The sequence below is a fragment of the Zonotrichia albicollis genome, chromosome Z, assembly GCF_047830755.1.
Source record: "Zonotrichia albicollis isolate bZonAlb1 chromosome Z, bZonAlb1.hap1, whole genome shotgun sequence".
In the NCBI taxonomy this organism is placed as follows: Eukaryota; Metazoa; Chordata; class Aves; order Passeriformes; family Passerellidae; genus Zonotrichia; species Zonotrichia albicollis.
In genome coordinates, this window is record NC_133860.1 from 61,915,847 (window position 1) to 61,928,717 (window position 12,871).

General features: G+C 43.1%; 1 protein-coding gene across 5 annotated transcripts in view; it reads left to right on the forward strand.

Annotated features, from left to right (window-relative positions):
* Positions 1-12,871, forward strand: part of PSD3 (pleckstrin and Sec7 domain containing 3) — a 139,180-nt gene that overhangs the window by 78,675 nt on the left and 47,634 nt on the right. For 4 of the 5 annotated variants that reach the window (XM_026792921.2, XM_074533396.1, XM_005486232.4 and 1 more), the window contains one exon: positions 1,495-1,584. In XM_026792921.2, coding sequence (XP_026648722.2) covers positions 1,495-1,584 — 90 coding nt within the window. Of the gene's footprint in view, positions 1-1,494; positions 1,585-10,134; positions 10,221-10,843; positions 11,354-12,871 lie in introns of those variants that run through there. The other variant, XM_074533398.1, reaches the window with a different exon arrangement.

Sequence of the window (12,871 nt, forward strand, 5' to 3'; positions counted from 1 at the left end):
TGATCCTGCAGCAAAACAGCAAATTGTCTGCATTGTTGGCTTTGGTCAGCATGGGGAAGCTGCCAGCTGCTGCTTGGAGGAAACAAATAGAAGTAGGCTGAAGTTGCAGGGAGAAACAAAAGCACTAGACCAGCTCCAGCCTGCACCTGAAGACTGAAGTTATAAAGATGTGTTCTATAAGCTTTGCTACCATAGAGCCAGGGTTACAGCCCATCTGTGTTGTCAGGAGCCATCCTTTTGTGGGAAGCCATGAATTGTTCCAGGGTTACTGCTTGCCTTCTTTCTGTAGGTTTGTGCTGGCTGCAGGCTATGGGATGTTCCTTATTGGCAAGGTGAGGCTGATGGCCAAGATTTGGTGGTTTTCCTGATCAAACATTATGGAAGGGAAATAGAGGATATGCACTTTAAGCTGTCGTGTAATTCATAACATCGAATGGCCTGTATTACCAACTAAGGGCACCAGTCCTGTGTTAATTTGGCCTCCTGGTCCTAGCCGAAGACAGAGTTCACACAGAACTCTTCTGCTGTATTTCTACAGACAAAACATGCCCTGACAGTGGAAAAGTCTTCACTTCCATCTCTTGACTGACAGTGGTGCTATCATCAAAGATACCTGTCACAGAGCTCTATTTTCCCCTCTGTCTATACCGTGTTTCACAGCTCATCTCAGGCTCCTTTCCTTTTCTCAGATATCTTTGGTGTCCTTTTTCATCAATGCGGTGTTGTAATTGTTGCCTGCTCACCAGGCTCCCCGCATACTAAGCAGGACCCTTCTAACACCTAGGGGACTGTGTACAGACACTTTCTCTGAGGGGTGATGAAGGCAGGGATTCAATAAGCCTCAAACTTCTGGATGTAGTTTGGCTCCTACACAGACATGTAGGGACAGCCAAACTGTTCCTTTCTGTTTGTGGCTTATTTGGTCAACTTTCAGTCAGAGACTTGGACAGGAGGAGAGAAAAGAGAGCGAGCCTATGGAAATGTCAAAGCAGCTTCAGCCTGTCAATCAGAAAAGGTAGTGGCCATGCCTGGGCATCACACTCCAACTCACAGCAGTTGCCACTGGAAGGGGGCATTTGAAATTGTAAGGGAAGGATCTCAAAAGGGCCTCAGTCACCTGTTTCCTGGTGCCCCACAGCAGATTTAAGTAGAGCTTTTCCATCAGAGACTGGTAGAGCTTCTGGAGACATGGGGATATAAGGCACCATGCAAATATGAAAGATATTCATCATTGTCCTCTTCATTACCCCCAGTATTAAGCTGGGGTTTTTTTTGGGGGTGTATGTAGGCCTTTGGGTGCAAAAGGGTTCCTTTTTCTAGCTATATGCATACAAGGATGCTCATCTAGGAGTAATCTCCTGAATGTGTTCTTAGTGCTGCCTGGCTTGGGCTTAAAGGAAAGCAGGAAGATGAATTTAATCGGATGTTGCTTGTTCCTGTTGTTACGGAAAGCAACAGGAATATGATGTTGTGTTTCTCTGACACTCCTTTCAGAACATTGGGAAAAAGATGACCTGCCAAGAGTTTGTTGCTAACCTCCAGGGGATGAATGATGGCAAAGACTTTCCGAGAGGGCTCTTGAAGGTAAGGAATTAACTGCAGAACGTCGGTTTCATTTCTGTTGAAAGATGGTTCAAAACAAAACACCCATCTTGCATTTTCTGAATCTTAATTGTCAAACATGACAAGTGATGGGGCCATTTCTCCTCCCAGAACATATATAATATATAAAATGTTTATTCTCTTGTTTTCCCTCTTGCCTTTACTTGATAGCGAAGGTGACTCTCTGCAGCACAGAGGTGAAACTGAGCTGCAGCAGGTCTTGCCCCAGAGCTGTGTGCTTTGTAAACTCCTGTGGTCATGCCAACCCAGAGTGCTTTCTCCTCATTGCAGCGGACAGAAGCAGCCAGTTGGCTCTGAATGTGAATACATTAAAGGCTAAGCCTGATCTCTGTGTACAATCTGGAAGGCATGTGGTTTTTTTCATCAAAGGTGCTTTGGGATATTCATATTAGAGCTGGAGATGTAATTTCAGATTATAATGTGCTGTCTGGCACAGGCTGTGTTGCTTCAGCTTTTGTTCATTAGGTTTGTGCTAGGAGTTAAATCTGAAGAATGAGGGAAGAGGCTGAGCAGGACAAACCTTGTTTTATTGTCAGTAATAATGAGAATGTTTTGCTTCTTTTTTGTTTTGCTAGCACGAAACAGCACTTTGTTTAAATGAAGACAGGTGTGCATACACTGGAGTTCATGATTTATTTATTTTTTTGTAATGGAAATAAAAATAAGAGGCTGTCACATCTGAGAGCTGATCCAGTGCCTATTGAAACCAACCAAATGAGTTGCCATCTCTTGTGTGAGTTTTGTGTCAGAATCATTGTGAAATACAGATTTACCTGCATAGTTGAAAGCAGCAGAGTTTGTCTTCTAGTATTGGTAATTTCTTCATTTTCTTAATTTTCTTCAGGGAGATTTTTGTTGGACCCTCCTGCTTCAGTTCTTACTAAGCAACGGGGAATATTAAATTTTAGATTTAATGTCTTTAATTTTTGAGTCTGTATATCTGTCAGCAGCCACAAGTAAATTACTTTTTCCCCCAAAGGAATCTAATTTCTCCATTTGCCATAGAGGGATGTGTTGAGATTAATTTGCAGGCTAATTACAGCCCTTACTGAATAAATAAATTTCCAGATTGTGTGTAAATAACCTGAGTGTACTGACAAGAGACTTCCAATGGTTCTCACCTGCTGTTTGTTTTCCTCCTGACAGAATTATGCAGTTGGGGCTGTACCTTCATGTTTAGCTCACCTGCTAGTGCTGGGGATGTCTGACTCTTCACCCAAAGCAAATACCAGGGCTCAGGATTTTTTGGATGTAGACAAATGGAAGAAGTTTGGTGTTGGTGTCTCATGTTGCTTTAAGGCTTTCTGCCCTTTTCTGTGTGCTGTCTTGGGGACAGAGGTGGCACCCAGCTTTCTTTTTTCATCTGGCTTGTCTGAAGATTTGATAAACTGACCCTTGTTTTTTAATATATTAGTGGAAGGGAGTGGAGTGAGTATGAGTAATTGTGCTACTGTGTTCACAGCAGCCATGCTGCCACTAAAATTGCGATTACTAAGAATTAGTGGAAATTAATTTTTGCATTGGTCTCAATAAATTAAATTCACAGCACCCTTCTTCAGCACAGCACCAAAGTGTGTGTGGTTTGCTGCTGCATTAGCTGTGTAGCCGCTGAGCATGGGTGAGGCTGCAAGCATTCTCCCTGCATCCTTGCCCAGCTGCCTGGGAGAGGAAGAGTGGTTTCCACAGGGTGGCAGTGTGTCCCCGTGGGAGCGAGGTCCTGGGCACCCACTGGTGACTAATGCAGGCCTGTGGTGAAGCAAGTGGGATCTTCTGCCTCTGCAGTCTCTCTGTGTTCTCCTTGTGGCCCTGTTGCACCCTTGTATGAAGCTCTGCTGAGCCCCAGAGCAAAGCTGAGCAGTAGTGGAGGGGAAGGAAGGCTGTTCATCCAGGGCTTGTGAAGCTCTGTGCAGCATTTATTGTGGATCCACTTCTCAGAGTCAGGGGTGCAAATGCAAATGCTTGTGCTATCCAGGACAGCTGGTTGACAGGCATCAGTCAGATGTTGCCTTCAGTCAATCACTTCACTCTTTGGAGTGCGTCCCTGAATGTTTCGTCAGGATAGGAAAATAGCACAACAAGGGACGGACATCAGCATGTGAGGAGGGATACCCTTTTGTGTGATCAGCCTCAGAAAACTTGGGATGTTGGATCAAGTTACTCTTTTCTTTCACCTTCCTGGGGGAGCTATCTGTATGTTTTATTACAGTTTTTTTCCAATAATAAGAACACTTTTGGTACAAACCACAAGGCCTTCATGACCTGATTCTCTGTATGTCACTAGTTGTGCTTTAAGAACAGATTATTTCACTCTGGTTTGAAAGCAGAAATGAGAAATGCTAACGTGATCTTGCTCACCTTGTGTCTTGCTGTCCATTTAACATTGAAAAAGGTTTTGCTTTTGTACACCTGTATGCACAAAGATTCATTGCCTTTTTCCTCACTCGTTTAGTCACATCCAAGGTTGCTTTTGCAGGTGGGACTCATAAAGACAAATACGCCAAACTGTGATTAAAAGTGCACTTGTCCTCATGGGGTCTGCTTGTAGTATTCATGTATTCATCACACACACATATATATATAGAAAGAGAAGCCATAGCTAGGATCACCCTCTTTGTAAAGAAAACAAAATCAGTCTGACATTTTGGCAGTGTTAAGAACCTCATGATTACAATGTAGGAGTGGTTTCTTTCTCACATGCTCACACCAGCTTTAATCTTCTGTAATGATATCATCTTCACAATTATATGCTAGGGAATTGTACTGTGTGATCGAAGCCTTCTTCAGAGCTGGGCTTCACAAGATTTTCTGGAATGAAGAGGAGATTCGCTTGGAAAGAGCCTAATTTTGGCCTTACATTCTTGCTTCAATTCCTAAGGGCAGTGTGGTCCCCACAAATAAAGTGCTGGTATGGTGCTGGCCACAATGTTTTCCTCTTGGCATTTTTGTTGAGGATGATGAAACAGGAAAGCCTTATAAATATGATTGTTTGGCAAAAGATTTTGAGAATATAGAAACTATAAGTGAGATTGAAATGAAAGAAAGCTTTACGATACCTTAGTTACTGAACAATGGGAAAACAATGGTGTGGCTGATTGAAGGTAATCTCTTTTTGATGAAGCAAAACCTTCTGCTTGCACACAAGTCCAAAAGTCAGAGCAGACCCTACTAGCTTGGCAGAAGGGGTCTAAAGAGTAGTTTTTAAGGTTTAAAATGTAACCCAATATGGTAATATAGTGATTCTATTCAACACAAAAGAGGATTTATTGTATTGTAACGAGAACTTAGCTCTCTTACCCCTTTTACTCTCTTATACTTTTGCTCTCTTACCCTTTTACGCTCTTACCCTCTCATCCTCTCTGCCCCTCTCTTTTCTCCGGCCTGCTCTGGACTGCGTCTGGCAGCTCCAAGCAGGGCCGCAGCATGCAGGCCCTTGGCGATAAACCACAAGTTCCACGACCTGGCGTCGGAGATCTCTTGTCTCCATCCATCCCGACTGTCCTACCCCCTGTTGCTCCTACAATTTTGAGACAAGGTGTGTGAAGGTCCACTCCAGGAAGGTGGCATTAACAAGGCCTTTCATATGTAAGGAGAGAATGTGTCTTGTGTGGTCCACAGAGAGCCTGCAAGAAGGCATGAGGACATGGATCCCTGCTTTTGTTAGGCAGTGTTCTGGTAGGGGTACTCTGTTGTTAGGCTGCATGCAAAGTACCACCTGTCCTGTGTAAGTAAATGTCCTCTGCATTTACAGCACACCTCATTCATGAAATCACAGGCGTCGCCCAACCTCTGACATGGGCTGACCCATGGTAGTGGGGCTGCCCCATGACATGAAGTGGGGAAGTCATACCTGGCTGTGTGTCTTTTGGTAGGAGGTGGTAGCTCTTCTCTGACCTGTTATCCTGTCTGGGAATGTCTATCATGCTGAAGTACCTGGGATGCACTTGGCTAGACTCATCCTTTCAGGGACTGCTGATGGAGATTAGATGCCAATCCTGCATAAAAAGTCTGCTTTTTCTCAAAGGTTTTTTTTGGGTAGGCCTTATCTCCTGCAGAAGCACTGTAATGAAGTGACCAAATTAACTTGGAGTTGCTGGTGCTGAACTCTTCTGAAGAACCCATCCTTAATTTCCTAAATGATCTGAATTCTTGATTAGGATTTCTGGGATATGCAATTTCCTATAGAAGCTGCAAAGTAGGGTTTATCTCATGTTGCTGTCAGTTCCCTCCACTTCAATTACAGGGTGTTTTTACCACTGTCTTTCTGCTTTCTCTGGCTCTCCCTCTATTTTTTTTTTTTTAATTCCCTTTGAAAGCCCTCCAAAGCAAATATTCAATTCAAAGAGAATTAAATTTGTCTTACTTCATGGCATCTTACCTCATCCATTCCAATAATTTCAGGTATTTAGCAGAGAGAATGAACATCAGGTGGCTAACATCTCCCTGCACAGCCTCAGCCCCCCTTTATGGAGAGGAACTCACACTAATTGGACTGCTGTGTGCCCCCTAATTGCTCTCATCAGCAGTCCTTGTACTTCATCCATTTCATGGCTTTTTGGCAAGAAATTCCCACCTTCCAGGGAAACCTGATGAAGGTGGGGAGATGAGAGTGTGTGACAGCAAGCCAGGATGGCCCCAGGAGGTCCGCATTGACTGCTGTAACACCCTGCAGCAGTGGGCAGAGGAGAGAGAGGACCAGATGCCTTTGCTTCATGGAATAAGACTAGAAGATAAGGAGATAAAGAGATAAGGACCAGATGCCTTTGCTTCACGGAATAAGAAACAAGATGTAGCTCCTGATGTCTTCCCCAAAATAAAGTTTTTTCTCTTCAAAATACTTCTGATGGAAATAGTATTTTTGGGCCATTTCTTATCTGTATGAATTAGAAGGTCCTGTTACAGAGGACCCCTTTCAGCTGCTAGGAGACAACAGAGTCTAATCTGGCAGTATAAAAGTCAGGTAATGCAGGATTAAATTGCTAATCCTTGTCTTAAACAGTTGTTTATGAAGCATACTTTCAGAGGATCCACAGATCCATAGGGAACTGTAGGTGACTGTAGGGAACACCTGGCTTGTCTGCACTCTTCTCTATCCTTGCAGAGAACCTTCCTGCCAGCATAACGTTTGTTTGCTTCAACTTGGAGTTTTTTCAGTGTTGCCATTTGTCCTATTCAAGAGCAATAGCCATTTAAAGCATGCCTATGCAGAACTGAAAATTGGACCAGGTTATGATGGTGTGTGTATTGCTTTGTGTCCCTTGAATTACAGAGGTTTCTGACATGTTCCTGCCCTGTTGAAATGCAAATATACTTTCTTTTTGCATTTCAGGAGGTTACCTCAGTGCATATAAAAAGAAAAATCTATAATCTATATATTTTTTCTCAAATCAAACCCAGATATTGAGTTGAAGAAAGCCTTATAATATCAAAAGCCTAATACCAGCTGTCTCTGAGCAGGGAAAGCAGATCTTTAAACAAGGCTTAAAACATAAAATGTTTTGAAGATGATCCAAGAATTAGGATTGCTCTTCATAGTCTAGGGGTGGAATGAGGGATTGCTTATCTTACTAGGAAGCAGACTGGATTTCAGGATGGATCTGTTCTGCTTTGACAATCTGCATTTCTCTGAATTATTTTTTGCTCCTTCAACCTTTCACCTCTTTACTTTCCAATTGTTATTCAAAAGATCTCACGTAGCCTGCCAGGCTTTTGTGTCAGCAAGGAGTGAAACCCAAGCAGAGTCAGGTAAGAATTTCCATTGCTACTGGCTGCAATTATGTGGCTCAATACCAGCCTCATAATGAACATATAGGGGGTTAATTTTCATCTGTGGAGGCAACCTGTCTGTGGTGTCTTGTCCAGGTTGATGAGACAAGGGAATTGTTTGATGTCTGACTTCTCCAGCCTGTTAGATAGCCAAGGCCATCAGCTTGTCTCCTACTGTAACTGAAATGCATAGCAGGTCCCAAGGATGAATGTCATCTGTCAAGTGTGGAGGATACAGACTGGTAGTCTCCAGGAATGATGCATTCTGCCACTTTAAAAGAGGAATTCTGGGCTCTTTTCAGACTGGGAATTCTCTAATACAATGTCACACATACATTTTGGTCCCTATGACTTATTACTCCCACCTCCATGTAGGTAGAAAACAAATTCTGAAAAACATTCTTTGATCTTCCACCCACTGATCTGCTTGAAATTTAAGTTCAGTGCTGCATCTCAAGGGAAGGAAGAGTACGAATATCATTTATACCATATTGGAAAAAAAAAAAAGGAAGAAGAAGAGAGAACATTCCTTCCACCAGCTTTAGAATTACTGCTGTATAAATCTTCGGTATTCCTCCCTTCTGTTTGCTGCCACACTTTTCAAGTAGCATTGGACTATTCTCTCTCTGACCCAGTTACACTGTTTTCTTTCAAACAAGAGTATTAGGCTGCTCCCTAAATTCAGATTTTTTTTCTCCTTTCCTGTGATGTTAAATGGAATATTTAGTTTCCTTCCAAAGTCATGCTTTCTTGGATGATTAAGTATTCACAGGATCCTTGTACAAATACGGGGCAAATCCAAGGCACCAGTTTTCTGTCCTGTTGACAGATGGGTTCTGGAAGGTGTCGAGAGAGGTAGGAAGGATTTAATCTGCTTTTGGGACAAGGTAGCTGGACATGACTCCATAGGTAGATGGAATTGTGGAGAAAAGGTAAGTCAAAGGCTATGCCTATTCCCCCTTCCACAGTGCAATGCCTACAGCCACAGGTGACACCAGTTTGTAACCTGTGTGGATCTTAGAGTGGCCTCAATTTCCTTCCTCCCTGTCTCTCCTCCCACTTGTCCCTATTGTGCCCCCTCTCTTTCTTTTTGCCCCCATCCTTTTGCCGCCTTCCTTCTTTCTCCCACTCCTCTCCCCTTCCCCTTCTTTTTCCTCTTTCCCTTTTTGTTGATGTTGTGTTTGCTATTTGAGTCAGAGAGAAGCCTGGGAGGGAGATTGTTTTTCCTTTTTTTTCTTTTTTTTTTTAAATGCAGATCTCTAGGCTGAGAGGTTTATTTCAGTGGTCTTGATTCAGAGCATGCTCACTTGCAGGGACAGAGGCAGAGGTTGTTTGCCGCTGATCTGAGATAGTTTGTAGACTTTACATCACTTCTTCAATCTCTTTCCTGTGGGTTTCTGTCACAGCTATGGAGAATTTTAGGGTTTTGATGCTTTTATGGATTTTTTCGAAGTGCTGCTGTTTTCTGTAGCTCCCTTTGTCCGCTGTAAATTAAGGAACTTGGTGGTCTGTGTTAGTCTGCATACTATATGGCTCACTTAATTTCTGTGAGCTCTGTTGACAGCAGATGATAATTCCTAAAAGGAGAAATTCAAGAAGAGGAATTTTTCCCCCTTGAATACTAAAGTGCTTTGCCGGGCAGTACAACAGCTAGTCTGCGAAACAGCTGTTTTCAGATCTGCTGTGAGGAGCATAAAGATGGCTGAAGACATATCTTTACTTTCAGTGCTGATCAAGATAGCAGAGTGCATGATTTCTTTGCGTCCCTGTTATTATCCAATGGCTTATTTTCATTAAAGCCCTGATCTCCTATCATTCTCAGCAGGGCATTTACCATAGGGGAGTGGTTTCTTTTAGCACAGGATGCACTGTGGTTCCCAGAGACACAGTGATACCAGGATTAATTTGATCTTCCACCACTTGTTGTGGTTTTCTGATTCTGCTCACTTCTAGGTGCTTATTGATGTAAAAAGTCAGTTGTTAAGACTTGTGCTTTGACTGTGAGCTGCTGGCTGTAGATGCTCTTTTAGCCTTCTTCTCATGTAACTTAAACCAGAGATAGTTCAGTTGTCCTCATGCAGTCATACCTTGTTCTCCCATCATTCCAGCTGTTACCCTGCTAGCATTCCTGTTGACCTGGTTGCATGTGCATGTAGAAATTAAGTGGCTGCTCTAATATTTCTGCTGTTCGCAGGAGCCATTTAATCTTGATTGTCAGCTCCCCCTAGTCAGCAGACCTCAGAAATTGTTATCTTAATATTACAGGAATTTTACTGTTGATCAGTTTTAAGCTCTAGTTCTGTAGCCATTGTGTTAAGAGTAGCTTATCTGTCAGAATTGACTTTCCTCTTCCTATTTTGGGGAGAAGGAAAAAAAACATGAAAGAAGGAAAGATGAAGGATGACGGAAAGATTTAATGTAGTTTATTTAACAAACAGCATTTAGTGGCAGCATTAAGTAGTTCTCCCTTTCTGTGCTACACAAATATGTTACTGGCTTTTGAGGTTATGTTTTAAGTAATTGATATGCATGTGTTTATATATTTTGTCAGTTTGTGTTGTTTGTATTTGTAGTTGACATCAGGCTTAAATGATTCTAGAGGATTCTTGTGACTTTGTTTGAGGACATTGGAGTTCTTTAGATGCAGTAATGTGGTCGTTAGGTTTGTACTTCAAAAGCCAATATTGAATTTTACTTTGAATTCTGCATTTTTTCTTCTTGCGTTGTTGATTTGCTGAATGACATTAGGAAGACCAAGCAAGGACTGGGTACATTTTGCCTCCCAGGGAAACTTGATTGGTGGGAGGAACAGATGGGAAGAAGCTTATTTCAGGGTAAGTTGGAACAGCTGCCCATTTCCTCTATGGGTGATGGGGTCTGACATAGTTCCTTGTTACAAGACAAAAGCTTTTGTATGATTTTAAAAGGATGGGGTGTAAGGAATAATAGAAACTCTGGTTTTCTGTTCCTGCATCTGTTTTGACCCAAAGTTTTAAGTTTTCCTGCTGGTTTATGGCTTGTTCCTTAGAGGAACTGATTGGGAAGGTCTCTATAGGGTCACAGTCCTTTTGGTCACCCCAGTGGTGTCACTGCCTAAACATTCTGCCCCTTTCCGATAACCTCTTTGCTTGACCTCTGAACAAGAGGAAGATTCTGAATTCTTGAAACACTTGGGGTGTCCGCTGGATGTGGTCAGCTCTGATTTTTCTGATACTTCACAGCTATTTCAGCCCCTCTTTAAAAATGTCATTTTTATCCCTCTATTTATGCTAACAAAACACTTTTCCCTCAGAAATTCCTGTTGCTCAGTTACAGACATAAATCAATCCTGTGTGCATAATAATTTGTAAAATGGTGGGTCTTCTCTAATGTCAAAGCATGGCCTTTCCCCAGAATAACTGTGAATATGTACACAGAATAATGACTCAGGAGTACAAGATTGTATTATCACTTGCAGATGAAAATCAGGGACGCTGATGAAATCTAAACTGAATCCCCAATCTGAAGATATTTAAGGCTTCAAATGTGTTCTCTCAGGAGGCTCTCTTTGGGAGAGTGTGAGCTGAGAAGTGTTTTCTCAGAAAACACTGAAGAAAGAAGAAGAAAGAAAATCCTTGGAGTTTTGGACTGCTGCAGAAACAGACTTGTTCCTTTCTGAAATAAGGTTCCTGTCCAACCTGAGGATCTGCTAACTTCAGCTCAGAGATTACTAGATGAACTGCTGCAATTAGGCAGCAGTGATGATGCTGTGGGCAGCAGAAGAGAAATATTGTTTTGATTCAGTCTAGCTTGTGTTTAATAATAAAATTGCTCTGTGTAATTGACACTGGCCTAGGTCTGTGTGTGATATTTAGGCAGTATAATTATTTCAGATATGTTGAGAGTGCTTGGGGAGTTGGCCCTATAAATCTGAGAGCAAGAATAATCTGCCAGGCAGGGGGCTGCTAGGATAGAGAGTGATTTGTGGCCATTTACGTAGCACCTGTCAGGACCTGCTGCTTAGCTCATCTGGAGCGGTTTGACTGCAGTGCAAATTTCCTCTAAGAAGAGATTTTCTTTGAAAAGCTTTTGCACAAGCAGTGGGTAATTTCACATGGGTTAAGTAACATAAAACCTTTTTAGTGAAGTGGCAGAAGTAACTCAGAGCATGATTATTGCCAGGGAAAAAGGTTCCTTTCAGTCTCTGTCCTCTGTCAATGACAAGGGGCACATTTGGGATATGATCTTAATGTGTGAGGTAGGGATGGGCTTGCTACATCTGACTGTGGTGGAAATGAAAATGTATTTTTCTTGTTGGCCAGAAGGGAAGATATCAGTGCCTCAAGCAGGATGGAGGCAGAATCTGTGAGCAATCAGAAGTTCCCTACTCCAGGGGCAGTTTTTATGTTGATACTTAGGTAAGCTGTTTCCTGTTCCACTGCTTGTTGTCCTTCAGCAGGGTCCACACCAGTTAGAGTCTGTGGGAAGGATATGCACCTTGTAGCATCATTGGGGACAACAGTAGCAAAGGGTTAATGCTATCAGAAATGCTGTTGCTTACTAGGGAGACAGCAGCATCTTTTATGAGCAAAAATGCACATAGGACCATCATGTGGCTGTCTAGCCATTTGCCCTGTAAGGATGTGAATTCCTGATTGCAAGAGACTGAGAAGATGTATCCAGGGGAAAAGTCCACTCAATTCATATGCATCTTATTTACCCCTGGGTGCTGTTGGGCATGTGACATGAGGTAAGCAAACTCTCACTTTACTTTCACGTGGCTTGGCAGACGTGGAACAGGGTTCAGATGTGAATAGAGACCGGAGGCTCTTCATCCAGCTTTTGGCTGCCTGAAGCATCTCAGCATGGGACATTCACCTCAGCATGCCAGACAGCACTCCCTCATTGCTGTCTGCATGCAGACTTGCTGCCTGTGTGAGTGGGATGAGAGCCCTCATGTCCTTCCACAAGCCAACGTCACTGCTGCTGTCCTTGCCCTGCCTTTGATATGATGGTATGGGGCAGGTTGCTGAACTTGATATTAGCCTTGCTGCAGAGTCTGCCAGCTCCTCATGCACCCTCTGCACAAACTGTTTGCCTTTTCTGGGTTTGTCACAATGTCCCCATTGTCCACTTGTCCCTTGCTGCTCACACAAGCTGCTTCACCTGTCCAGTGTGTGTTGGCAGCTGTCATGATCCTGTGTTGAGCAGAGTAGAGCAGAGCAATCTCTTCTCTCACACTGGAGCACGTTGCCATGGCAATGCACAGTCTGCTGCACTCTGGGTCTCCAGGAGCCAGAAATGATGGTGCTTTTGCAACACTGAGGTAAACATCCCTCTTTTCCTGTATTCAGCACATCCACCCCTGGGTAAGAGTACCAGCTCCTTTTGGCGTTGGCCTCTCCTTGTCCCCTGCATGAGGGCAGGTAGCTCTAGGCACATCGAGCATGCCTAGCCTCTGGAGCGAGGCTTGTGTGGGTTTGAGTGGTACCTCTGGCAGTGGTAC